The sequence below is a fragment of the Onychomys torridus genome, chromosome 22 (assembly GCF_903995425.1).
Source record: "Onychomys torridus chromosome 22, mOncTor1.1, whole genome shotgun sequence".
Lineage (NCBI taxonomy): Eukaryota > Metazoa > Chordata > Mammalia > Rodentia > Cricetidae > Onychomys > Onychomys torridus.
Window position 1 is genome coordinate 18,730,871 of NC_050464.1, and position 27,248 is coordinate 18,758,118.

Sequence of the window (27,248 nt, forward strand, 5' to 3'; positions counted from 1 at the left end):
TTCATGGAATTCTACCTGCCTGTTCCTCTCAAGGAATCAAAAAGGCCTGTGCCACCAAACCCTGCCAGACTTTTCTTTTTAATAAGTGAAATCATGAGTTGGTTCTGGAGGTGCCTTCGATGGGGATTTTAATCTGATAAAGTAAAATTGGTGCTACAAAGGCTGCACTGGGAGTTTAGAACATGTCCTTTTATTGTAAAGGGAGAATTCCGGAGAGATTCCTATAGAATTGTTTACGTTTACAACCGGGAAAGAAAGCCCTTAAGCAAATGGTCTTAATTGTGTTGAAATTCTTGAGTCTCAGCTGATAAAAGGTTTCACACAGAATCTGGGAGAAGGGGCTCTTTTTGTCCTCAAGTCCATAGCTTCCCTATTTTGTTTTTGGTCTTGGATTTCTGATCCTTCTATCTTCACGTCCGAAGTCCTGGGATTGATTACAGGCGTGCATCCTATGCTGGATTTATATGGTCCAGAAGATGGCTTGGAGCATATGAGGAAAGCACTCTACCGGTTAAGCTATATAGTAATTTCTATCTATTATATCCTGCCTTCGACCCAGCTGACTCCCCCCCACACTCCAACCCCGGCATCCTCAGGGTCTGAAAGGCCACCATCGGTCCGTCCTAGGTGATTAACTCCAGTGGGTTGGACCAGAGAGGCTCGGGGAGGACTGTATAAGGAGGTAGGTGCCTTCTCCAAGGAAACCTGCTAGGAGGTCCCATCCGGGTTCACAGCCCTGCCTCGGCGCTTCCAAGTAGCGCTGATAATGAATGAAAGGCAGAAAAGGAGGGGGAGAAAGGGGCGGGGCTAGAGGCGGTTTTTATGGTGGGCGTGGGAGTGCAGGCTCTGCAGCCCCAGCTGTGCTGCAGAGGGCGAAACTGCCGCCGTCAAGGGGCGTGGCTTCCGCCGAAGGGGAGGAGCCACGCAGAGGCAGCTCCACCCTTTCCGGGACTGGCAGGCCCCGCCTATCCCTTACAGGGCGTGGTTTCCATTGAGGGGGCGTGGCTTCCTCCTAGGAGGGGCGGTGCGGAACAAGGACAATTCCGCCAATGCCGCAGCTGGCAGGCCCCTGGCTGGCCTGCAGAGGGCGTGGCTGCAGCTGAGACGACGTCGAGCTTACCGCTCCGGGGCGGGATGGTCGCTTGAGGGGCGTGGGGGTTATCGGCGGCGAGGGGCGGAGCCGCGCAGTGACAATTCCAACCCGCAGCGCCTGCGGGCCCCTGGTCAGTCTGCGGAGGGCGGGGTTGCCTCTGAGGGGCGTGGCTCTCCTGGGGGCGGAGCCGCGCAGGGGCAGTTCCAGCCGGCCGCGTCGCACGCGCCCCGCCCCTGCCGCAGCTCGCAGGCCCGCCCCGGCCCGCCCCTCCGCGCTCCTCTAGCGGCGGCAGCGCGGAGCCGGTGTCCCCAAGCCGGGCGTGGGAGTGCAGCGCGGCGGCATCGCCGAGCTCGGAGCGGAGCGCTCGGCTCCGGCCCCGCGCTCCCCGCCTCCCGCCTTTCCGGGCCGGCGGCGGGCGAGCTCGCGGGCCCGGCCCCAGCTCTCCGGTGCCCCGCCGGTTGCCGGCGGTCCCCGCCCCCCGCCGAGTGCATGAGGTTGACGCTACTTTGTTGCACCTGGAGGGAAGAACGTATGGGAGAGGAAGGTGCGCCGGGCTAGGGGTCGGGGGTGGGGGGGCCGGGAGTATCTGAGGGGCCCGGGGAGCGGCAAGGCCGCGCCCCTGCCTCCTAGGGATGCGCCTGTCCTTCCGAAGCCCGCAGGCCATTCTCTCTGTCACCCTCCCACCCTCTTTCTCCCTTCCTTAGCCCCGGGATGAGCTGCTCTCTTGCGGATGGAGGAAGCCCCTCTCTCTTCTCATATCCCATCCCCTTTTCACCCATCTCCCAGGTTACTACTCCAGCACCTACCTTAGACCCTAGTTCTCTGTCCCACCCTGGTCCTCGCTCTCCGGTGGGGTGGAGGGGGGCACCCTTTGGTGCAGCCTGACCCGGGAGAGCTACACGACGGCAGCCTTGGATCTAAGACGCAGACTCGCGTTTGCGGGGCTCTCTGACCTTGAACCAGTCACTAACACCCAGGGCCTCAGTTTCCCCGGGTATGCAGTTCAGGACTAGGTGAATTGGGGGAATACTCAAAAAAAAATAAAAATAATAAAAATAAAAAGTCACTGGAGAGCTATACACACTGGATCCCGTGACAGAATACTGCAGAGGTTTACCTCCGCCACTACCATGACCTCCCGTTTTCCCTGCACCAATCCTAGTAGTCTAGTATTTAATCAGTCTTGGCTAGAGTCCTGCCTCACTGAGAAGGCCCCGGGCTTACAGCCACACTACAGCTGGGGTTCAGAGGCCTCTGAGATTCCCTCAGCCTGGATCAGAGTCTGGGATCTCCCCTAGGTTTCTTTCTCAAAGCCCCCACAGTTGGCTCATCTGGTCAAAGACAGGTTCTGACCTCTCCAGCCCTGTTTTACCTCTCACTCACACATGTCCCTGAAGCCCTGTTGGGGGCATGGGCCCCTGGGCACTACAACAACACTACTTTGGGTGCTTGGGTACTTGGAGGGGTGAAGGCAGTAGCCATGGAGCCTGGCTGTGTGTCATAAGGATAGATCCCCTCCCTGGGGCTGAGGTTTCAGAGTCTGTAGAATGAAGAGGAACAGGCCGAGGCTATTTTGCAGGGCCCACCAGCTCCAGGGGTACAAGGTCCTGGGGATGACTAAGCATGTAGAGTAGCTGCGTTAAGGAATTGTCAGAGTGTCTGGCTTCGCCCCCCTGGCCCCTCATCAAGGTTCAACAAGGGCTATCACCTTTTGAGTTTCCTACCCTGCTACTTCTGACCTAAGATGGACCAGCCCAGCTCTGCCGGTGTTTGTCCCTCTCAATACTACTTCCTGGGCGGGCAGACAGAAGAGGCTGTCACAAGAGTGCTACCCTCCACCTTGTTTCTAAATTCTGTTTTCTTTCTCCCTGTTTCTACATATGTCTCTTAAGGGAGCATCTCTGTTCCCTTCTGCGTGTTCCAGATGGGTCCAGAGAGGCTTGGTGACCTAGTGTCCAAGCTGAACTCTCAGACTCTCATCCTGTATCCTCTCGCTTGGCAGAGTGAGCACTCATCCTGTATCCAAAGGTTCAGTGTATGAGCACTAAGTCTACCTGGGGTGAGGAGGGCAGGCTATACCTTCAGCAAGCTACACTCTTAAGAATGGCTCCTGGGCCGGGCAGTGGTGGCACACGCCTTTAATCCCAGCACTTGGGACGCAGAGGAAGGAGGATCTCTGTGAGTTCGAGGCCAGCCTGGTCTACAGGGCAAGTTCCAGGACAGGCTTCAAAGCTATACAGAGAAACCCTGTCTCTCAAAAACCAAAAAAAAAAAAAAAAAAAAAGAAAAAGAAAGAAAGAAAGAAAGAAAATGGCTCCTGACTTGGTTTCTATCCCAAGCAGGAAGTGAGTTGCCTGTGTGTGCGAGCTGCGGCCAGAAGATCTATGACGGCCAGTACCTCCAGGCCCTGAACGCTGACTGGCATGCAGACTGCTTCAGGTAAGACAGCCTGGCCAAAGAGCGGGTGCCCTCAGCAAGGCCCGCCTGTGACCTGGATGTTTCTCCCCGTACTGTCCTTGCCTATAATCTCTAGTGGGACCATGGCCTCAGTTTCCCTTTCTTAAAGAGCTTGTCTGTTCTGTGGTGTATACATTTGTTGTTGCTATATTGGCGGGACGGGAGGGGAAGGGGACGGGACACGACACGACACATGTGCATTTCAGGAGCATGTGTGTGTGGAGGTCAGAGGACAAATTTTGAGAATCAGTTTTCACCTTCCACCTTGTTAAGGCTGGGTCTGGCGCTGTGCAGCTAATTCAGGCTAGCAGGTCTGAGAGCTTCCAGATGGTCCTCCTGTCGTCTCCTCCCATCTGGAAGCAGGAGGAGATTATTGATGTTTGCCACTATATCTAGCTTTTTATATGGGTTCTTGGGATCAATGGACTTGCCAGGCTTCCCCAGCAAGCACCTTTACCCACTCAACTATCTCCCTAGACTCATTTTTTTTTTTTTTTTTTTAAACAGGACCTTAGCTTGTTGTCCAGGCTGGCTTAGAACTCCTGGGCTCAAGCAGTTCGCCTGCCTCAGCCTCCCCAGTATCTAGGACTACAGGTACATGCCACCATACCTCAGCTTGTCTACTTTAAGTCCTGCTGAGGAGCTGAGGATGTTATCAGTTGGTAGATTGCTTGCCTAGCATGCATGAAGCCCTAGGTTTGAACCTCAGCATGGTGACACATGCCTGTAAGCCCAGCACTCAGGAGATGGAAGCAGGAAGATTAGAAATTTAAGCTCCTCCTCAGCTGGATAGTGAGTTCAAAAGCCAGCCTGGGCTATGTGAGACTCGGTCTCAAACAAACAGAATCCTCCTTAGATGACGTATATGTAAGGTAATGTATATACTCTGTCAATAGTCATACTGTATTCTTTATGGGATAATAAAGAAAAAAGTCCAACTACACCATGTTCAGGTGTAGTTGTGTGTATGTGTATGTTTGTGTGCATGTGTGTGTGCAGGTGCACAAACATGTATATGGGGGCCAGAGGTAGATAGCAGGTGGGTTCCTCTGTGGCCCTCCACTGTTTTTTTTGTTTTTGTTTTTTTTTTGAGTCAGGGTCTCCCACTGAATCTGGAGTTCAGTGATTTGCCTAGACTAGCTAACCAGTGAGATCTAGGAATCCTCCCATCTCCACACTGCCCCCGCTCCAACCGCCATGCTAGAATTACAGATGCACGCTGATGTGTTCAGCTTCTTTTATGGGTGCTGGGGATCTGGACTCAAGCAAACACTTTACCCGCTGAGCCATCTCCCCAGCTCTCAGCCGCGACTTTTGTCAGTCTGAGGCTGGTGGAATTCGCCACGAGGAACCCACAGTAGCGAGGGAACAGGCAGAAGAGCAAGGCTAGGGCAACATGCCCTAGCCTCCCTGAGCTCTCCTGCTGCAGGGGATAGGAAAGGCACACCAGCTCTCAAGGGAATACTAGCCACCGTCCCTAGGCCGTAATTGACTATACAGATGTGTCAGCCCGTGAAAACAGCCCTGACCTCCAGCTGCACACAGCACACAGCTGTGGTGAAAGGCTCAGTAAAGAAGTGGGCACCCCGAGGTGGCCCAGTGTCCCGCTAGGAGCATCCCAAGAAGCAAAGAGGAAAGACACTCAAGGCACCCTTGTGCTACATCCTAAGTTCAAGGCCAGCCTGCGCTAAATGATACCATGTCTCAAACAGAAAAAGACCAAGGCGGCCTTTTGTAGCCCTTGGCAGGGCTTTGAGCACTTTGCATAGTTCGATACTAGTTGTTTCTTCCAAAGCAAAATCAGAGCACAGAGGGGTTTATGTGTCTGCCTGAAGTCACATGACCAGGAAGCACTAGGAGTCCACAGTGCCCGCTCCGAGGCTAGAAGAAAGGCAGGCGACACATCCAGGGATCCAAAGTATATGCTTAGAAGAGGTCTCTCAGGGAGGCCCTCGAGGGGATCTCGACACACAAAAGGACTGTTCACTCAGGGAGACAAGACTGTGGGGACCATTTGGTGGTGGAAAAGGTGGGTCAAGGGATACAGTTAGGAGACCCAGTTGAGACTGAGTTGGTGTGGGCATTGAATGCCAGGATTAGGCCCTTCTGAAGACAATGGGGAGGCTGCAGACAGCTGGGGAGCATGCTGTTTGTTGAAGATTGTCATCCCCGTGGGCAGATGGTGCATCTTGGCAGGACGAGACTGTCATAGTAGTTCAGGGGTCTGACTCATAAGCCTGACTTAGGATAGTGACTGAGAGAGAGGATCTCTGATATAAAAGGAGTGATACGGGGCTGGGGAGTCAACTCAGCTGCTAAAGCACTCGCCCAAGGACCTGAGCTCGATCCCCAGAACCTCCAGATGAAAGGGTGCACATCTGTAATCCCAGCACTGGGGAGGTGGTGGTGTAGGGCAAAACTTTTCCTGGGGAGATGCAACACGCACGTCTACTCACCACGGACAGGGAGCCCACGACAGACCCAGTATGGGTACCACCTAAGTCCATCTTGGTGAACCAGAGAGTTTATTGGAGTTATTTATAGGAAGATATGGGTAGAGGGTTACTTACAGGAGCAGAAATGACTCAAGACAGCTGCGTCATCCAAGCCCAGCATGGGTAACAGCTCTCAAAGCTGAGAACCTGGACCACATTGCCCAGCCTGCAGGCAGCTCATCAGGTGGGAAAGTGACCTTTCCAGGTGTCATCATTGTCTTAACCTCTCCCTGGCAGCTTGGCTGGTTTCTGCTGCTTCGGGCAGCTGGTGTGGTCTCAGAATCCTCTTTGCAGCCTCAGTCTGGTCTTCTGAGAAGGGCTGTCGGCTTTTATTGCTGACTGAGGGAGATAGGGGATGGAGGGTAGTGAATCTGCTCAGTTTCCTGGACTTCTTGAAGCTATTTTGAATTGTTTACCTTCTTGCTTAAGGTGGAGACAAACAAAGCCTTGGGGCTCACTGTTCTGCTAGCCAACCTAATCAGCCATACCCGTGTGTGTGTGTGTGTGTGTGTGTGTGTGTGTGTGTGTGTGTGTGTGTGTGTGTGCGCGCGCGCTAACCTCTGATAACAAGTTATCCACACACAAAGTCATGTGCGCACATGACTTTGTGTGTGGATAACTTGTTATCAGAGGTTAGCTGTAGGAATCAGTTCTCTCTTCCCACCATGCTTTTGGTCCTCAGACTCAGACTTGTCAGGCTTAGCGGTCCCTGCATTTACCCCCTGAACCATCTTGCCAGCCCTCCACCTTACTTTTTGAGATAGGTTCTCTCTCTGAACCTAGAGCTTGCCATTGCAGCTAGATTGGCTAGCCAGTGAACCCCCAAGGTCCACCTGTGTCTGCCCATCCACACTGGGGCTACAGATGTACACCAGCTTTACATGGGTGCTGGGGATTTGAACTCGGGTTCTCATGCTTGCAAGGCAGGCATATTACCCACTGGGCCATCTCTCCAGACCTCAAGCATTCTTTAGTATTAATCCAACCTGTACCATAACCAGCCAGGGTATGATATTTGCCCATTCTCATGTGAGAAATAGGGATTTGGCCACGGCAGCTACTTCGGTGAAGGTTTCCACTGCTCGAAAGAAGGTTTTCATCTGACTGTCTCTTGCACATTATGTGTCTCTGCAGAGTTAAACGGGATCTTCTAAGGGTGCCGGTGAGCAGCATCTGCACTGGGGAGAGGGTGTCTGTTGTCAACAGAGTTGGGGGGCAGGTTAGTTATGTCTGTTGCTTTGGTAGCATTAGATTTGCAATGGGGCCAAAAGGAATCAAGAAATCTTGAGGGGACCCTGTGACTGGCAGGGAAAGAAGGAATAAGAGAGCCTCAAGGGTAGCCCCCTATGTGGTTTTGGATGCCCACTCCATACCACCAAGAGAGGGGTGAGACCCAGCTGGGAGCGTAGGGAGAAAGCATGTTCAACTGTCTCTGAAGTGGACCCACAAGCAGTGTGACCCCAGCTTCCATATCAAAGCCAGAGCCCTGATGCCTCCTTCCCTACATCCTCACCTACAATCAGAGACTAGCTCGAACCTGCCTAGAGTCAGCCTAGATCCTCCTGTCCCTGCTTCCTCGCCTACAGACGAAGTCTAGATCCTTACTCTGCACCTCCCTGCCCCCCCACATCGTGGCCCATTGGTATATGCTAACTCACTGTAGCTGGGTAAAACTGACAGTGTCCTGCCCTGTGACAGTTAGGAAAACAACTCAGAGAAAGCTCCCAGCTGCCCTGGGCCCACGGCTGACAGGCAGCTAGCCTGACTCTCCACAGGACGCCTGAGGCCCCATTTCCAGTGACACAAACCTCAGTGACTGACATTGAAACCTCTGTTCCCTTTGCCTTCATTAAAGCTGCTATATAGCAGGAGGGCTGTGTGACAAGACTGGACAGCCCACTTCTCAGCCACGAGGTAGCACACCCCCTGCCTTCCTTGCCTTTCTGCATGCCCTTCCAAGTGAAATCCCCGGGGGTCCTGAGTCAGCTGCTCCCAAGCACCTGTCCTGTACAGGCCCCTTCAGGACAACCTGCAAGTCAAGTGCTGTGTGTTGAAGCAGTGTGACTGATAAGGAAACCGGCGCAGAGGTCACTGACGTGTCCAAGGACTCCCATGTGGCCTGACTGCAGGTCCTGCACTATGTCATCCGTGTACTCACGACTCTGTCCTGCCCCTCCCAGACACAGGCTCCTGCCTTCCGGCAGGAGAGCCAGAGAGGAGACCAGTGCAGCGGCAGAGGCCAGAGACAGCATTCCAAGGAGGTGACACTTCAGTGCCGAGTGGGGGGACACGCGCAAGGGAAGGACTCAGGCACTGAGGTGGGATGTGATGCGTACAGCTGGGCATGAGCAAGCATACTGCAGGACTGACACATAGTGGGGCTGCCAGAGAATCACCCAGCCTGGTATTTTGTTCTGTTTTTTTTTTCCCCTGGTGCTGGGGACCAAACCCAGAGCCTTCTGCTAAATCTCCAACCGCTAATGTTTGTATAAAGTAGGTGGGGGCATCTGGGGCCATCCATCGGTGATAAATACATCCTTACCTAGCATGCTTATTCCCCAACACTGAGAAGGAAATTATTTTTATTTGTTTACTACAAAAAAAGATTTGTTTTAATTTGAGAGGGAGGGATTGACTGAGCCCAGGGCCTCATGAGTACCAGGCAAAAAGCCCTATCACTGTACTGTGTCCCAGCCTTCCAGCTGCATCGATGTGTGTCTTAGGGCAGTGGGTCTCAACCCGTGGGTCGCAACCCCATTTGGTAGTCACATATCAGATATCCTGCATATCAGATATTTATATTACGATTCATAACAGTAGCAAAATGAAGTAGCAACAAAAATAATTTTATGGTTGGGGGGCCACCACATGAAGAACTGTATTAAAGGGTCACAGCATTAGGAAGGTTGAGAACCGCTGGTCCAGGGGAACTGGAAGAATCCTGCAGAAGATTCCCTGGCTGTGTGTCTTCTCTGAGTCCTCTGATCAGAGCTCTGGGTACTGCTGCACTGTCTCTGCCCTTGACCTGGAGGAAATCCCAGGCTGGTGTTCTGGGGAAGACCTTAGATGCCATGACAGATGCCCTGCTGAGCCAGGACACATGTTATCTGAAGATGCTCTCTGTAGACAGTACAGGGCATAAGAGCATTAGCACTGGGGTTTATCATTACCCAGGGCCCTGTCTATGCCCTGCCAACACACTTCCTGTTGGCTCTGCTTCCCAGAAGATTAGAGACAGGCCAGTGGTCCAGACTTCAGGGACCCAGCTTCTGCTTCTGTAGGCTGTGCCTGCAGGGTCCTTTTCCCAGAAGCCTTCCGCACACAATTCCTAGAGACTTTGTAGCTTGGGTAATCTCCCTGGAGGCTGGGTGGGGTAGCCCTGAGCCAGGAATCGTGAATGAGCCTCGCTGGGCTCGTCCGGGAGCCTCAGCTGGGAGAAAGCTCTCATTCAAGGAACCTCCTGTGTAAAGAGGCTGAGCTAGCCATGGGAAGCTGGCCTCTGTTCCCTTGGGGACAGCCCCGGAAGAGGCAGCTGCTCTGGTGCTTGCCATGTCCCTAGAGAGGCCCAAGCCCTCAGTGCCTTTGTTCAGGAAGAAGCCAAGGAGCGCCGGATACCTTTCTCCAGATACATCGGACTAGGAGAGAGTAGTGCGGTTAGACCTTAGATCCTTATCTGCCTCCCTAATTGGCGTCAGCGCCTACATCCCTTCTCCCTGCCTCTTTACCTGGGGTCCTAGCCTAAACCACTCCTTCCTCACTTCTCTGCCTGTAGTCCTAAGCTAGATCCATCCTTTTCCAACTCCTTACCTATAGTCAGGGCCTAGATCCTTCCCTGCTGACCCCTCTGTCTACAGTGAGAGTGGAGACCACTCCTTGCTGACTCCCGCCTGATCAGAGCTAGATCTCTCCCCCTCTCCCTCCACCAAAGCCCACGCAGAGAGCAGTTTGGCTGCTTCCTGTCACAGACCAAGAAAGAGGCCTTCCTCACCCACACCACACCGCTGTCTCCTCCCCTGTGGTGTGGCCACCCAGGCCCTCCCCCCTGCAGTCTCTGCAGTAGGATGGGGAAGCTCTGGCCAGGCCACCCATGGGCTCCTACAGGCCTCCAGAGCCCCTGCTGTAGCCGCAGAGGATGCTGCCAGCCTCGGCCCTGAGAAGAATCCGCTGCCTCCGTGGGGCTAAGTAAGTGGAAAGCCCCTTCCCCACCTGTCCTGGGTCCCTGGCTCAAAGAGGCTGGGGTTGGAGGTGGAGGGGGGCACTAAAGAACAGGCCCATCTGAGGATGGCTGTGGGGCAGAACTGAAACTCTCTATTCAGGTCTACCGGCTGTGGGGGAACAGGCCATGGCTGAGCTTTTGGACCATCTGGTACCTGGCCTCCCAACTGCTTACTCTTTGCCCCTGGTGTCCTGGAATGAGGAGGGAGGAACTTCATGCCTGTCACTGTGACACCTAGACCAGCCTCCCTTGCCACAGAGCCCCACACCTGTTCTCTCCCCAGAGTCCTCTCTTCTCCTGCCCCAGCCTGGCTCTGCTAGGGGACAGTCTCTTTAGGAGTTCTACCTGGCTGGCCCAGGGCCAGCTCTAGGCCCTGTCTGCTGCCTGATGTGTCTACCTCTCTCGACAATGAGGGCTCTTTTTGAGATAGGATCTCATTTCCCAAGCTGACCTCAAATTGGCCAGATAGCCCAGAATGACCTCAAACACCTGATCTTCCTGCCTCCACCTCCCAAGTCCTGGGATTACAGGCACGCACCACCACCTCCACTATTATGTGGTGCTGGAGATGGAACCTGGGACTTTCTGATTGCAAAACAAGCACACTACCAACTGAGCCACATGCCCAGTCCATCCCAAAATGCTTTGTGGAGAGCCAAGCTCCTCCTCCTCCCTTCTGGCTCCTATCATCGGGATGCGGGATGCGGGCTGAGGCCTAAGGGGCTAGACAGGTCAGAAGCTCCTTTGTGCCTTCCATTAGCAAAGGAAGCCCAGGGCCAGCCACCACACCGCTGTGTGCGCCCACATCCTGAGCCCAAGTGAAGCCTTAGCCAGTCTAAACAGAGACATAGGCCGAGCATAGTGGGACACACCTGTCATCCCAGCATTGGAGAGGTAGAGGCAGGAGGATGGGGCACTCCAGGTCAGGCTGGGGATGGAGCCCAGTCAGTAGAGTGTTTGCCTGGCTTGCATGAGTCCTTGGGTTCCATCCCCAGCACAGATAAACTGAGCTTGAAGGCACTTGCCTGTAATCCCAGCACTTGTGTGGTAGAAGTGGGATCAGGAGTTCAAGGTCATCCTCTTCTACATAGTTCAAAGCCAGCCTGTGCCATATGAGACCCTCTAGAGTGAAGTGGGGGGGGGGGGTGTCGTACAGACGGCAGAGACGTACCTAAGCAGTGCTGAGGGTGCTGAGTAGGCTCAGCCCTGTCCTGAAAGTGTTTGCAGAGGCCGTATGCTGCTGCTGTTTAGCAGTTGCAGCCAAGAGAGGCTTCGAGGAAGTAGTGACCTGGTGGGGATATGTAGTGACCTGGTGGGGATATGTAGTGACCTGGTGGGGATATGTAGTGACCTGGTGGGGATATGTAGTGACCTGATGGGGGATATGTAGTGACCTGGTGGGGATATGTAGTGACCTGATGGGGGATATGTAGTGACCTGGTGGAGATATGTAGTGACCTGATGGGGGATATGTAGTGACCTGGTGGGGATATGTAGTGACCTGGTGGGGATATGTAGTGACCTGATGGGGGATATGTAGTGACCTGGTGGGGATATGTAGTGACCTGATGGGGGATATGTAGTGACCTGGTGGGGATATGTAGTGACCTGGTGGGGGATATGTAGTGACCTGGTGGGGGATATGTAGTGACCTGGTGGGGATATGTAGTGACCTGATGGGGGATATGTAGTGACCTGGTGGGGATATGTAGTGACCTGGTGGGGATATGTAGTGACCTGGTGGGGATATGTAGTGACCTGGTGGGGATATGTAGTGACCTGGTGGGGATATGTAGTGACCTGGTGGGGATATGTAGTGACCTGGTGGGGATATGTAGTGACCTGATGGGGGATATGTAGTGACCTGGTGGGGATATGTAGTGACCTGGTGGGGATATGTAGTGACCTGATGGGGGATATGTAGTGACCTGGTGGGGATATGTAGTGACCTGGTGGGGATATGTAGTGACCTGATGGGGGATATGTAGTGACCTGGTGGGGATATGTAGTGACCTGGTGGGGGATATGTAGTGACCTGGTGGGGGATACGCCGCCGCCACACATGACGAGCTTGTGAGCAAGCCTTGGTCAGGCTGCTCTGCGGCTGCTGAGAGGATGTCTGTGATGAATGAGTGGGTGGAGGAGGAGTCGGGAGTTTCCTTCTAGATGAACTTAAGAGCTTTCTCTCCCAGGGTGGGATGTAGCCGCTCCTGAGCCCACACCCACAGGGAGAGCGGGCACGCAGAGGCCCTGCTTCCTGCAGCGTGACACTGGGGAGTGATGGGCAGACCCCTGTGACACTCCTGTGACCCAGGCGTGGAACAGGAAGCAAGTCACTGGTAGAGTAGGACTGGAAGTCCTCCTAAAAGGATAGGGTCCCTGCTGCCTCTTAACACATTGGGGTCCTTTCCATGGCGTCTTCTGTTAGGTTTAAAGACCCTAGGTGGGGTGTGCCGGAGCCCCGCGTTCAGAGCCTCCTCCCACTGCCCCAGTCTCCCAGCAGTGCAAGGTCCCTCCCCTATAGGAGTCGGCCTTGGACTCTTGCCAGGAGGGTTGGGACAGTAGGCGTGACGTCATGACGCCTGCCCTGCACCCAGCCTCTCCTCCTCTGCTCTCTGACTCCACCAGGGACACCTCATCAGGCCCCTTTCCTGAGAACATCCCCACCCTCTTACAACTGAATTCTGACATCTTGTGCTTCCCCGTCTGAGCCCCTCCCTGCAGGCCAGGCACCCAGACAGTGCGAAACAAGCTGGGCTCTTCTTAAAGGAACAGTGTCCCGCCAGCTAGTGTACAGCTCGCCTTGTCCTGTTCTCAGTTCCAGACTCATGTTGGGGGAAGGGAGCGAAGAGTCTCACCCACCTCTTCTCTCCTGCATTGGTCCCCAGCTCCTCCAGGCCCCACGTGACTCATAAGCGGAGCCAGCTGCATGGTCTGCCTATCCTCTGCTCAGGTGTGCATTCTGGCCCAGACACATCTCGACACACAGAACCCTACGGTCAGCTCTCCAGATCCCCACAGGCTCACAGGAGAGTCCCAGTCCCACCAAGATGCTCGGACCAGGAGAAACCGGGCACCTAGTTTACTGGCAAAAACATCCTCTCTCTCCTTTGTCTGCCTCTCAGCCCCGACCCCAGCCTCCCTGGTTGTCTTCTTAGGCTAAGATGGACTGCTAGCTTTGATGCCCCTGGGCTGGTTTCCTGAGGGAGGATAGGTTCATAGATTTAATGGTAGATGGTGGTAAGAACTGAGCTGATCACTGGGCATTCTCATGAAGGCTTTGGGAAGCTTCACATCCTGCATCCTTGCTGGCAGAATCCTGTCTCTGCATCCCGAACCCAATACCTGCCTTATACCTTAATGAGGCAGAATAGCCTGTGCTCATGGGTGAGAACTTGGGCAAGTTGCCTTCACAACTCATCTCCCTTTGAGGGTTTGGTGTGGTTTGGTTTGGTTTTTATTTTCCTTTTTGTTTTGAGCTGGTATTTTCCCAGTGCCCTGACCGGCCTGCAGGCTGGTCTTGGATGCCCATAGATCCACCTGCTTCTGCCTCCTACATGCTAAAGCAGGAAGGGGCTGACATCCAGGTCTCCCAGCTCTAAAGGATCATAGACCCCTGCCCTGCTGGAGTAGAGTGTAGGAGAAAGCCCACAGGTCCGTTAGCTTCACGGCCTGTGGTCTGCGCCATGCTCTCCGTGTTCCCGGCCTCTGTTCCTCCATCCATCTGGCATAGATGGTTGGACAGGCTGTGCACTGATAAAGCTATGGAGGGAGCCGGGCGTGGTGACACCTTTAATCCCAGTGCTAAGGAGGAAGAAGCAAGCAGATCTCCGTGAGTTCAAGGCACTCTTCATCTCCATAGAAAGTCTTAGGACAGCCAGGGCTAGAGAGAGAGACCCTGTCTCCAAAAACCAAAAAAGTAAAAAGCTGTGGAGCATGAAGCAGCTAGATGACTCCGCTGGTAAAGAGCTTTGTCCCACAAGCCTGACGAGCTGAGTTCAAGTCCCAGAACTCACATAAGAGTCCAAGGAAAGAACTGATTCCTCAGAGCCCTCCTATGGCCTCTGACATACACTGAGGCTCATACCCACGTACATGTTTAAAATACTTGGGGCAAGTAGGGTCTTACCATGTAACCCGGGCTGTCCTGGGACAGGCTGTGTAGACTAGACTGGCTTCACACTCAGAGATCCACCTGTCTCTGCCTCCAAGTAGTGAGATCAAAGGTGTGCACAACTCTGCCCAACCGTTAGTAATAATTAAAAGCAAAACAAACTGTAGGGGTCTAATTCTATCCCTTGTCTCCCAGTCCGAGCTCTGGATCGCAATATAGGCTACTTGTGTTCACAGGTACAGCTTTTTAAAATTGTGGTTTTCTTATTTTTCTTCTATGTTTTACATTTCCTAAAATTAATTAAATTGGAGAAAGGTCTGGAACTTGTCATGTGCCCCAGGATAGCATCAAACTCACATTCCTTTCCTTTGTCTTTTTTAGTGTTTATTTTATTTTATGTGTATGAGTGTTTTGCTCACATATGTGTGTGTTGCTGGTACCCACAAAGGCCGGGAGAGGATGTCAGATCCCCTAGAACTGGTGTTACAGATGGTTGTGAGCTGCCATCTGAGTGCTAGCAATCGAACCCAGGGCCTCTGGAAGAGCAGTGCTCTTAACTACTGAGCCGTCTCTCCAGCCCTTCCTTCTACATTCAAGACAGTATCTCATGTTCCATGCTGGCCTGGAGTCCACGCTAGAGTATGTAACCAACTGTGACCTTGAACTCCTAATCTTCCTGCTGCTGTTTCTTGAGTGCTGGGATGACAGAGAAGTACCAGTAGCTCAGTATATAATTCTGTGTGTGTGTGTGTCTGTCTGTCTGTGTGTGTGTGTGTGTGTGTGTGTGTGTGTGTGTATGAGTGTGGTGTGTGTGTGTATGAGTGTGGTGTGTGTGTGTATGAGTGTGGTGTGTGTGTATATGAGTGTGTGTGTGTGTATATGAGTGTGTGTGTGTGTGTGTGTGTGAGTGTGGTGTGTGTGTATATGAGTGTGGTGTGTGTGTGTGTGTGTGTGTGTATGAGTGTGGTGTGTGTGTGTGTGTGTGTGTGTGTGTGTATGACGGGGTCTCACTGTGTAGCCCATGCTAACTACAACCAGAGACCCCACCTCAGCCTCCCAGCTGTTGACATTACAGGCCTACCTGTGCCTCTACACCTAGCTACCGTTCTTTAATTTTGTTTGTTTTTTTCTTTCTTTCTTATTTATTTATTTATTTATTTTTTGGAGACAGGACTTTATGTGTGCTAGGCAAGCTCTCCACCAACAGAAGTACATTCCCAAGCTCCTAATTTATTTTAATTTTTAAAAGCAAAATCCAAAGAGAAATACCTAAATATGGGGACTAGAGAGATGGCTCCGGGGTCAAGAATACTTGCTGCTTTTGCAGAGCAAAAGTATATTATATTCTAGGAGGTATCTGGTGCCCTCCTCTGGTCTCCTCAGGCACAGCACACACATGATGAACATACAGATAAACACGCACACACCCATGAGTAAAAAGTGTTTTAAAAAGGCTGGGCAGAGAGAGTGGGCGTGGCCGCCCTCAGCTCCGCCCCTCTCCCCCAGGTGCTGTGAGTGCAGCGCCTCCCTTTCACACCAGTACTATGAGAAGGACGGACAGCTCTTCTGTAAGAAGGACTACTGGGCCCGCTACGGCGAGTCTTGCCATGGGTGCTCCGAACACATCACCAAAGGGCTGGTCATGGTGAGCCACCTTCCCCTACCTGCCTGCCTCGTGAGACGCGTGTGCGCAGTCTCTCCCTGTCCATCGTCTTCATCTGTTTTTTTTTGAGCCCGTGTCTTCATCTGTTCAGATCTCGCAGTCCTCTTGTCTGTCCAGCAGATTCTGTCCAGGCTGCCCTGCTTCTCCCTCGAAAGGAGAATGGTGGTAAGTGTGGGGACTCCAGGCACCACTAAGCTGTGTTGTGGTCCCCCCACCCCACACCCCTACAGGTGGCCGGGGAGCTGAAGTACCACCCCGAGTGCTTCATCTGCCTCACCTGTGGCACCTTCATCGGCGATGGGGACACCTACACCCTGGTGGAGCACTCTAAGCTGTACTGGTGAGTACTGTGGGCTTTCTTCGCGCCTAGGAGCCTACACACCTGTCCCCAAGGCTGCCCAGACTCAAGCTTTTATTTCCACGTGCAAAAATAGGAGAAGGCAGCTGCTGTAGCTGCCTGCTACCATGTAGAAATGGCAAAAATTGCAGCCCCTGGCACCCCAGCTTTTCAGGAGGCCAATGAAAGAGGATTGTAGTTCTAGGCCAGTCTGGGCAACTTAGTGAGACCCAGTCTCAAGAAGTAAAAAGAGAACTGGGGGTGTAGCTGAGTGGTAGGGTGCCTGCCTAGAATCTCCCAGTGAGGGGCTGGGGTGTGGCTCAGGGGTAGAGCACCTGCCTAGAGTCCCCCAGTGAGGGGCTGGGGTGTGGCTCAGTGGTAGAGCCCCTGCCTAGAATCCCCCAGTGAGGGGCTGGGGTGTGGTTCAGTGGTAGAGCCCCTGCCTAGAATCCCCCAGTGAGGGGCTGGGGTGTGGCTCAGTGGTAGAGCACCTGCCTAGAATCCCCCAGTGAGGGGCTGGGGTGTGGCTCAGTGGTAGAGCCCCTGCCTAGAATCCCCCAGTGAGGGGCTGGGGTGTGGCTCAGTGGTAGAGCACCTGCCTAGAATCCCCCAGTGAGGGCTTCAGTATTATATGTAAGGCTCTAGATTCAGTTCTCAGTACTACAAAAAAGAAAAAGAAACCAGAGCACCCCAACACCTGCCCTCTTCCCTCTGCCTCTGCAGTATGGTTCTGGCTCTAGCCGCAGAGCTGGCACAGACCCTACCAGCATCAGATATCATCACCAGCAGGTCTGTTCCTGCTCCAGACACCAGCTGCACACTCAGGCACCCCCAGGGCCCTCACATACTTAACTCCACTGACTTCCAATCCAGTGACCCCAAGTTTGATAATTTGCTGAATGACTCACAGAACTCCAAATGGTGCTGTGCTTTGGATCACAGTTGCCTTGTGAAGGACACAGCTGGTGCTGTGCTTTGGATCACAGTTGCCTTGTGAAGGACACAGCTCAGAAGCCACCCAGTGAGGAGGTCTCCATCTCTCCCCCACATCATCCTGTGTTTACTAACGGGGATGCCACACTGAGGTCCAGCGTTTCATTGAGGTTTCCTTATAAGTCATCTGGCCACATGCTTAAACTCTGTCTCTAGCCTACTCCCGGGGAGCCAGGCTGGCTAGAGGCCCCAGCCCTTCACTCACGGTCTTTGTGGGACCAGCCCTGATCTGACTCATCTCAGGCTCAAGCATTCTCCAAGGGGCTTATAAATAACAAAGATCCCCCTGTGCCAAGGACCTAGAGTCTTTCTCCCCAGAGCCAGGGACAAAAACACAGATAAATTCTCTGTTATGAAACACCAACAAGGCTGGATTTGAGAACAACAGGACCTGATCCCAAATGGGTTTTTAATGACTTCCTCCCAAATGAGATGTATCCCCAAGGGCCTCGCCTTATCTTGGCCATCTGACAACATCACAGAACAGACAGCCAGAATGGGGCCATCGAGATGGCGCAGTGTGTAAAGGTGCTTGCTGCCAAGCCTAATGACCTGAGTCCTATCCCCAGGACCCACATGATGAAAGGAGAGAACTGATTCCTGCAAAGTGTCCTTTAGCACCCCCCATACACACAGACACACACACACAGACACACACACACACAGAGTTTGGCACACATATACTTGAGCAGGCATACACCTAAATAAATGTAACTTTGAAAAAATAAAAATTTTTAACTGTAATAACTGACACCCAGAGCTGGGAGGGCTGAGACAACTGGGCATGCCCAGTCCTGTCCTGAGTCCCCCCACTTTGCTTGGGGAGAGGGAGAAGCCTGATGTAGAGAAACATGACTGACATCCCTGCTACTCTTTTCTTCTCCCCCTCTTTGGATCCGCACTGCTGACCACCTTCCTAGCGGCCACTGCTACTACCAGACTGTGGTAACTCCAGTCATTGAACAGATCCTGCCCGACTCGCCCGGCTCCCACCTGCCCCACACAGTCACCCTAGTGTCCATCCCAGCCTCTGCTCACGGCAAGCGAGGCCTGTCTGTCTCCATCGACCCCCCTCATGGCCCACCAGGCTGTGGCACGGAGCACTCACACACCGTCCGAGTCCAAGGGTGAGTGAGTGGGCATCCACACTGGCTGGGGCTCCGTTGTAGTAACCTGGTCATATTAGTTAGCCTTTTGTTTCTGTAACAAAATGCCCAACACACACAACCTAAGTGGGGAAAGATCGATCTTAGCTCACTGTTCCAGAGGGTTCAGTCCACAGTCACTGAGAGTGTTTATTCTGGCCCAGAACACCCAGGTACTGGAAACATGAGGAACTGAGATCAGTCCCCCAGAACCTACTTTACAAAAACCAGGGGCTGTCAAAATGGCTCGTCAGGGAAAGATGCCTGGCAACTTGAGTTCTGTTCCCGGCTCCCACATGGTGGAAGGAAAGAACCAGCTCCTGCAGACTGCCCCCTGACTTACACACACACTAAAGAAATGAATATAAAAAATAATTTTAAGTCAAACAAGTGGCTGTACTTATATCCTGGAGGTAGGGAGTTGTCTTCTGGCATCTGTGAGCAACTCTAATGCAACGTATTGGATTATACACACACACACACACACACACACACACACACACACACACACACACACACAAAGCAATTGCAAAAACTCAGGACCAGCAGAAGTGGGAGGTAAACAGTGATGGAGGTGAGTGTGACCAAAATACATTATATAGTATATGAACGTATCACCATGAAGCCCGCCATTAAGCATAGTTAATATATGCTAATAAAAAGATAAAACTGGGCCGGGCAGCAGTGGCACACGCCTTTGATCCCAGCACTCGGGAGGCAGAGGCAGGTGGATCTCTGTGAGTCCGAGGCCAGCCTGGTCTACAGAGCGAGATCAGGGACAGGCAGCAGAACTACACAGGGAAACCCTGTCTCGAGGCGGGGGGAAAGGTAAAACTGGGGCTGGAGAGACGTCTCAGTGGTAACGAGGACTGGCTCCTCTTGCAGAGAACCAGGGTTTGGTTCCCAGCACCCACATGGTGGCTCACAACCATCTGTAACTCCAGAGGATCCGACGCCCTTGTGGCTGCCCAGTGGTGCATAGACATATATGCAGGCAAAAAACACTCATGTGAAATCTTTTCAGTTTTGTTAACAGTGACAAACCAAAAAGTCGCTGTACTGCGATTTTCCTCTCCACCATATCTAGTTGTCTTGGCTTTTGGTTTTCTATTGGGACTAAAGGGCACTGGTGGGAAGGGAACCAGTCTAACCACTGGTTTATCCCCAGGGTGGACCCTGGCTGCATGAGCCCAGATGTGAAGAATTCCATCCACGTCGGAGACCGCATCTTGGAAATCAATGGCACGCCCATCCGGAATGTGCCGCTGGACGAGGTAGGACTACAGGGATCCAAGGCCGGGGCGGATGGAGTGATGCAGGGAGAGCCGCCCCCTCTACACTCCGCTGCCCCTCAGAAGACTCACCTGCACACTCACCTGTCCCCAGATCGACCTGCTGATCCAGGAGACCAGCCGCCTGCTCCAGCTGACCCTTGAGCACGACCCCCATGACTTACTGGGCCACGGGCCAGGGTCGGAGCCCAGCCCCCTGCCCTCCCCCGTGCATGCGCCCAGCGGCCAGGCAGGCAGCTCTGCCCGCCCGAAACCTGTCTTGTAAGTCCACCTTTACTTCTGCAGATGTAATTCTGGTGCTCTTTCATCCCGTCAGCTCCCCCAGCCATGTGGTATAGGGATAAGAAAGAGGAAACAGTGGTCAGCGCCCCCAGCTGGAAGTTAGACACTGTCCCAGGCACGCCCACATCTTCTGTTTTTTCACTTTTGATTTTTTTTTTGCATTGATTTATTTATTTACTTTGTGGGGCGTAGGGGGCACAGAAATGGAGAGTGAAAATGCCACAGCACCCATGTGGAAGTCAGAGGACATCTTGCAGGAATCAGTCAGGGCTCCTACCCTGTGTCCAGGGGATTGCACTCAGGTTGTCAAGCTTGGTGTGACAAGTGCCTTTACCCACTGAGCCATCTTGCAGGCCTTCACTCTAATTCTAAAGTGTTTAAAAGGGAAGACAGTTTTTGGCACACTTTTCTGTAAGCACATTAACAGAGAGGAATCAGTGAGGAGCAATCATAGATAAAACGTGCTTCAGGCTGGGCAGTGGTAGCCCACATCTTTAATCCCAGCACTTAGGAGGCAGAGGCAGGAGGATTTCTGAATTCCAGGACAGCCAGGGCTACACAGAGGAAACCCTGTCTCAAAAAACAAACAAACAAACAATTTTAAGGCTGGGCTGTAGGTCAGTAGGCAGAGTACTCACCTAGCACAAAGCTATGGGTTTTATCCCCAGCACCACATAAGCCCGGCATGGCTGCACATTTCCCATAATCCCAGCACTCAAGAGGTAGAAGCAGGAAGATCAGAAGTTCAAGGTCACCCTTAGCTTCCTAGTGAGTCGGAGGCCAGCCTGGACTACATGAGACCCTATTTATTAAAAATAAATAAGAAAAAAAAAAAAACATTTTATCACTTTGTGCCAACTCTTGAATTTTAAAAAAGTAATTGCATTCATATAAATAGAATTCATACAAATCCCATTCCTGCCACTGGCTTGGTAGCAATGTATGTACTGCACCATCACTATAAATACTTGGCCCATTGTTCTTATCTCTCAGCTGCTTGTGCATTTTTGCTGTTCTTTCTGGGCATCCACTGAGATGGTGCTAATAGATGGCTCCATAGGTAGGAGCACTTGGCAGGTAAGCATGAGGACCTCAGTTCAGATCCCAGCAGCACTGTGTAAAAAGCCACACACCTGTAACCCCAGACCCTGTCTCCAAAGTACGGTGGAAGGCTGGAGAGATGGATCAGCAGTTAAGAGCTCAGAGTGTGCTAGGTAGTAGGCCGCACACCTTTAATCCCAGCACTCAGGGCAAAGGCAGAGGCAGGCGGACCTCTGAGTTCCTGGCCAGCCTGGTCTGCATAGTGAGACCCTGTCTTGGGGGTGAGGGGAGCTTAAGAATGTGGACATTATTGCAAAGGACCGGAGTTTGGTTCCCAGCACCCACTTTGAGTGGCTCACCTCTATCAGTTCCAAGGGATCTGATGTCTTTTCCTGGCCTCCACAAGCATGGTGCTCACATGCACAAATCTACACATAGATAAAAATGCATAAAGATAATTAAAAATAATCTAAAAAAATAGGTGAAGAGTGATTAAGGACAATACCTGCTATCAACATATGACCTCCACATACTCATGCACAAATATTCGTGCACACTCACATGAATGCATACACACAGCACACCCACAAAAATACCATGAGAAACTACAATGTATTACAATGGTTTCTAGCTTTTGCTCTCTCTCTCTCTCTCTCTCTCTCTCTCTCTCTCTCTCTCTCTCTCTCTCGTTTGTTTGCTTGTTTGGATGATTTTTAGTTTGTTTATGTGTTTTAGTTCATTCATTGCCCAGGCTGGCTTTGAACTTGTGGTCTTCCTGCCTCTGCCTCTTAAGTACTGGGAATTGCAAGTATGTTTGACCATAGCCAGCTGATCTCTAGTTTTCTTCATTTTTTTTAATTAGTGCTTTAATAATGACTCGAAGCTTTGGAGAAAATAGGACACAGAATAGTATCTTAACTTCCTGGAGCAGCTAGTGATTGGCTTAGGATAGTGGGGACCTTGGGGGTGACAGGGCATCAGCTATACCAGGGGACTTTGGATCTTTTTCCATGCCTAGAGGTCTCCTCTGAAGGGTTGTCGCCACACAATGGTGTGTTTCACAAAGATTACTGTGGCCCAAGGTAAGGACGGAATTTGATGTGGGATGTCCAAATCAGGGTTGGCTAAGAGTCTCCTGCAGTGATCCAGGCAGCAGGTGCCCTGAGTCCTCAAACCTGAAGAGGCAGGAGGAGGGACCAAGAAAAGGAATCAGGCAGCCTGTTAGCTGCCTCACTTACGCTGGGTCCTCTCCAGGACTCTTGGAGAAGCCTTTTAAGGGCGGCCTTCTGGAATGATAGCCCTCATTCTAAGAGGTTGAACTGTCAAAGGCATGTACTCCCTCTCCTGCTTGTCCAGAGCTCAGGCATTAAGAGGGAATACCTGTGTACATACAGTATAATGGGCATATCAGGCAGGGTACCTGAGCCCGGGCCACCAAGCAGAGGAGACCATCAGCACCATCTAACAGGCAGACAACTTTGTGGCTACCCCAAGACACTGGACTATACCAGGAGATGTACTCCCAGGATGGGGGTGAGCATCAAATGGTTTATATGGTGCTTTTTGCAAGGAGTCAGGGGCAGTGTCTCAGCTGGGTGCCACCTCCCCATGGCACTGGGCCCCCATGTGCCTTTCCCAGGAGGAGCTGCAGTATTGACACGTCCCCGGGGGCCAGCTCACCAGCCTCCCAGCGCAAGGACCTGGGGCGCTCCGAATCCCTCCGAGTGGTCTGCCGACCACACCGCATCTTCCGGCCATCTGACCTCATCCATGGGGAGGTGTTGGGCAAGGGCTGTTTCGGCCAGGCCATCAAGGTATGCAGATGGGGAGGGGCAGGCTGGGTGACGTCTCTGACCACCTCTTCCCGCACACTGCCCCCTGGGAGTCCAAAATGGGACATCTAGATTCTATGCTCTCTGCCCAGTGTTACCCTCTCCTATTCCTGGATTTCACTGAGCTAATAAGAAGGAAGAGATTTTACATGGGTAGGCTCAGAACTTTGTGGTTTGGTTTTAGAGACAAAGTCTCATGTAACCCAAGCTGGCCTTGAACTCACTAAGTAGCTGGGGATGGCCTTGAACTCCTTGGTCTTCCACCTCCCAAGTACTGGGGTCACTCATGCACTAGCATGCCTAGTTTTACTTTGATATCAGAACAAGGTCTCTCTAAGTTTCCCAGGCTAGCCTCAAACTCACTAGATAGCCCAGGCTAGCCTTGTACATGAGATCCCCCTGCCTCAGCCTCCCAAGTGGCTATGGTTACAGGCATCTGTCACTATGTCCCACGTGGTCCTGAGTTTTGTGCCTCCATGTCCCCACCATAGGTGACACACCGAGAAACAGGCGAGGTGATGGTGATGAAGGAGCTCATCCGCTTTGACGAGGAGACCCAGAGGACGTTCCTCAAGGAGGTCAGTGGAGAGGGACGGTCACGTGCCTCAAGTGTCCGCTCCCCGCCCCAATGAGAAGGGGTTGAAAGAGGTGTGAGGGTTCAGACCCCACCATGAAAGGGCAGCTTGAGCAAAGACATAGCTCCATGAGCTGTGGGTGTAGCTCAGTTGGTAAAGGGCTTGCCTCGAAAGCATGAGGCCCTGGGTTCAATCCCCAGCACCACATCTACCAGGCATGGTTGTACACATCTATAATCCCAGCACTTGGGAGATGAAAGCAAGAAGATCAGAGGCCAATGTACTCTTCAGCTCCATAGAGAGTTCCCAGTCAGCCCAGGCTATGAGAAACGTTGACTCCAAACAGACACTGTCAAAAGTCAGAACAGCTGTGTGCTGGGGGTGTAGGTGGGTAGATGCTTGCCTACCATGCATGAAGCCCTGGGTTCTAATGCAAAAACTGACCTTGGTGGTACATGCCTGTTATCCCAGCACATGGGAGATGATGGTGTGAGGATCAGGAGTCCAGGGACCTCCATGGCTACATAGCTAGTTCCAGACCAGTTTGAGCTATGAGAGACACTTAGATAACAGAAGGCAGCTGGACAGTGGCAGCACACGCCTTTAATCCCAGCTCTTGGGAGGCAGAGGCAGGCGAATCTCTGTTCAGCCAGCCTGGGCTACAGAGCTAGTTTCAGGACAGCCAAGACTATACAGAAAAACCCTGTCCCGAAAAACCGAAAGAAGGAGGAGGAGGCATAGTGGCTTGCTGGGTGAGAGGAGCCTGGGTGCCCTGCTGAAGGGGCAAGGTCCAGGCCCAGACTGTGTGTATCCTCCAGGTAAAGGTCATGCGGTGCCTGGAGCACCCGAACGTGCTCAAGTTCATCGGTGTGCTGTACAAGGACAAGCGACTGAACTTCATCACAGAGTACATTAAGGGTGGCACCCTGCGGGGCATCATCAAGAGCATGGTGAGCAGGGCTGGCGGCTGGGGATGGTGGCTCAGTTGCTAGAGTGCTGGCCTAGCCTGCGTGAGGCCCCAGGTTCAGTCCCCAGTACTGCATAAACGCCATGTAGCGGCGTACTCCTTTAATCCCAGCACTAGGGAAGCAGGCAGTGGATCTTAATGAGTTTTAAGGCCAGCCTGGTCTACATAGCAAGTTCCATGCCAGCTAAGACTACGTAGTGAGACCTTTCTATATACACACACACCAAACCAAAAAGGGAGGTTGAGGAGGAAGAGGTCAGGATGCCACTATCCCCTTGCATGGCCATGACCCCCAGTAACCTAAGAACTCTCCACTTGGCTCTCCCTCTGAAAAGTTACATCACTTCCTACTAGTGCTCAAGACTGAGCCTTTAATCCAAGATCCAAACCACAGCAGAGCCAGAGCCCGTTCTGCCCTCGACTGGTGCTGAGGGTACAGGCGGCTTGTTGGGCCTCCAGCTCTGACTCTGAACATTGGTTCAGCTTGGTTTTAAAACTTGAACTAGGGGCTGGGGAAACCTGAGTTCAACCTCGAAGACCCTCTTAAAAGCCTAGCATGGTGGCATACACCGTTATCCCATCACTAGAGGGAGGGTCTCTGGGGATCACTGGCTGGCCAGCCTACCCAGCTCCATGAGCTCTGCCTTCAGTTAGATATTCTGTCAAAAAACTAAGGTAGGGGGTAGGGGATTTAGCTCAGTGGTAGAGTGCTTGCCTAGCAAGCACAAGGCCCTGGGTTCGGTCCTCAGCTCAAAAAAAAAATAGGTAGGAAATACTTGGCCAGGCGATGGTGGCGCACATCTTTAATCCCAGCACTCAGGAGGCAGAGGCAGGTGGATCTCTGTGAGTTGGAGGCCAGCCTAGTCTACCAAGTGAATTCCAGGAAAGGCGCAAAGCTATACAGAGAAACCCTGTCTCGGAAAAAAAAAAAAAAAAACTAAGGTAGAAGGCCAGCAAGATGACCTAGAGAGTAAAGGTGCGTCTACCCAGTCTGATGGGCTGAGTTCGCTCTCCAAGACCCACTTGGTGGAAGGAGAGAGTCAACTATACGTTGTCCTCTGTCACACACCACCGTGGCATGGACACACCCTACATCTGTGCACACACATAAATGAGTGTAGTAGATAAAAATGTTTGGTTGTAGAAGGAAATTAAGGAAGAAACCTGACATCTACCTCCTGCCCCCACCACATGCGCGTGCACACGCGCACACACACACACACACACACACACACACACACACACGGATATACACATACCATATGCAAAAAGAAATTATATTTTCAGGTGGTGGTGGTGGCACACGCCTTTAATCCCAGCACTCGGGAGGCAGATCTTTGTGAGTTCGAGGCCAGCCTGGTCTACAGAGTGAGTTCCAGGACAGCCTCCAGAGCTACACAGAGAAACCCTATCCCGAAAAAAAACAAAAAAAAGAAATTATATTTTAAAAAAGAGTATTCAAGAAGTTAAACAGGGTACTACACTGTTTCCTGTAACAGACTCACAGGCCATGGTTTGCACTGTCTGTCCTGGAGGTGCATAAACACCCAGCAGGCACCTGAGAGTGACAGCCACATGGTTACTGCTCAGAATAGCTAGTTTGGGAACTTCAGGAGATCATGCATGAACCCTTCATGTGTGAAATCAGTTCTGTTGAGAAGAGATGCCTTTGGGGCCTATAACCCTAGCCCCAAGGCTGAAGCAGGAAAATCAAAGTCAAGGCCAGCCTGGGCTACATAGGACATCCTGTCTCAAAAAATCGAACAAGGGCCTGTGAGACAGTTGGGCAGGTAAAGGTGCCTGCCCCCAGCCTGCTGACATGCGTTTGATCCCTGGGACCCAAATGGTGGAAGGAGAGAAGTCTCCCCTGAGCTGTCCTCTGACAGACAGCAAAGGAAAGGATGCCTTGGAGCTGTGCACACACAGCTCTTAGAAGATAATTATTAGCCGGCAGCTGTGGGCACAGGAACACCTTGGGAGCTTCAGACTCTACCACACATGGTCCTGTGACTCACTCAGCTGTCCCCACTCCTGTGGCCCCCCGGGCTCCATCCCAGCCATTCTTCGCTCTCCCCAGGACAGCCAGTACCCGTGGAGTCAGAGGGTCAGCTTCGCCAAGGACATTGCATCAGGGATGGTAAGTGACCAGCCACTCTGCCATGAGGAGTGTGGGAGCAGAGCCCATGGGGAAGCTTTGAAGTGGCGGCCGTGATGTAGGTGACTACCAGTAATCCCCTAGGGAAGACACGGGACAGCTCAGCAGTAGAGCAGGGGCCTGGAGTCCATCAGCTGATGAGACTTGGTGGGAGGCAAGGAGCTTCCAGCAGGTCAGGGTTGAGCTGGGGAGTCTGTGGCCAAGCATCCGCCGACGGCCATGTTCCCGTTCCCTCAGGCCTACCTCCATTCGATGAACATCATCCACCGAGACCTCAACTCCCACAACTGTCTGGTCCGTGAGGTGAGCAGTGGAGGCTGGGGCGGCAGGGCCTCATGGAGCTCGAGGTCGGGTGAGCAGCGCAAGAGCAAGAGCCCGGAGGACCTGGGTTGCAGTCCTGGCTCGGCCATTTGTAACATGGCGCCTGCCCTCAGCCCTACCAGCAGCGTAAGGCTTTACCAGACGGGTAAAGGGAAAACTGACTCCAAGTGTAAAGCCCCAGCTTCCAGTGCAGCCGTGACAGAAGCCACCTCTAGTAGAGGTAGCACAGGCTACCCAGGCAGCACCAACAGCTGAAGTCAGTGTGTGGGC

At 52.6% G+C, this 27,248-nt stretch overlaps 1 protein-coding gene and 1 non-coding gene across 3 annotated transcripts; both read left to right on the forward strand.

The window, feature by feature from the left end:
* The first annotated feature begins 1,314 nt into the window (after positions 1-1,314).
* Positions 1,315-27,248, forward strand: Limk1 (LIM domain kinase 1). Of its 2 annotated transcripts, none has more exons than XM_036172293.1 (12): positions 1,315-1,637; positions 3,436-3,532; positions 15,882-16,020; positions 16,269-16,378; positions 18,289-18,495; positions 19,682-19,787; positions 19,900-20,066; positions 22,768-22,942; positions 23,452-23,538; positions 24,354-24,485; positions 26,580-26,639; positions 26,895-27,248. In XM_036172293.1, the coding sequence occupies exons 1-12, from the start codon at positions 1,583-1,585 to the stop codon at positions 27,231-27,233; spliced, it is 1,674 nt and encodes a 557-aa protein (XP_036028186.1). In that variant the 5' UTR covers positions 1,315-1,582; the 3' UTR covers positions 27,234-27,248. The 2 variants fall into 2 exon arrangements, with proteins under 2 accessions (XP_036028186.1, XP_036028187.1); XM_036172294.1 differs by lacking the exon at positions 1,315-1,637 and adding an exon at positions 13,080-13,214 and having other exon boundaries at positions 3,510-3,532.
* Positions 23,670-23,743, forward strand: Trnas-cga. Its single transcript has one exon. It is a non-coding gene; the product is annotated as a tRNA-Ser (tRNA).

Bases quoted from the DNA above. Each gene is read 5' to 3' on its own strand.
- Limk1 (XM_036172293.1), top strand. From the start codon at position 1,583: ATGAGGTTGACGCTACTTTGTTGCACCTGGAGGGAAGAACGTATGGGA. The intron at 16,021-16,268 runs GTGAGCCACCTT...ACACCCCTACAG, and splicing joins TCACCAAAGGGCTGGTCATG to GTGGCCGGGGAGCTGAAGTA. The intron at 16,379-18,288 runs GTGAGTACTGTG...CCACCTTCCTAG, and splicing joins GAGCACTCTAAGCTGTACTG to CGGCCACTGCTACTACCAGA.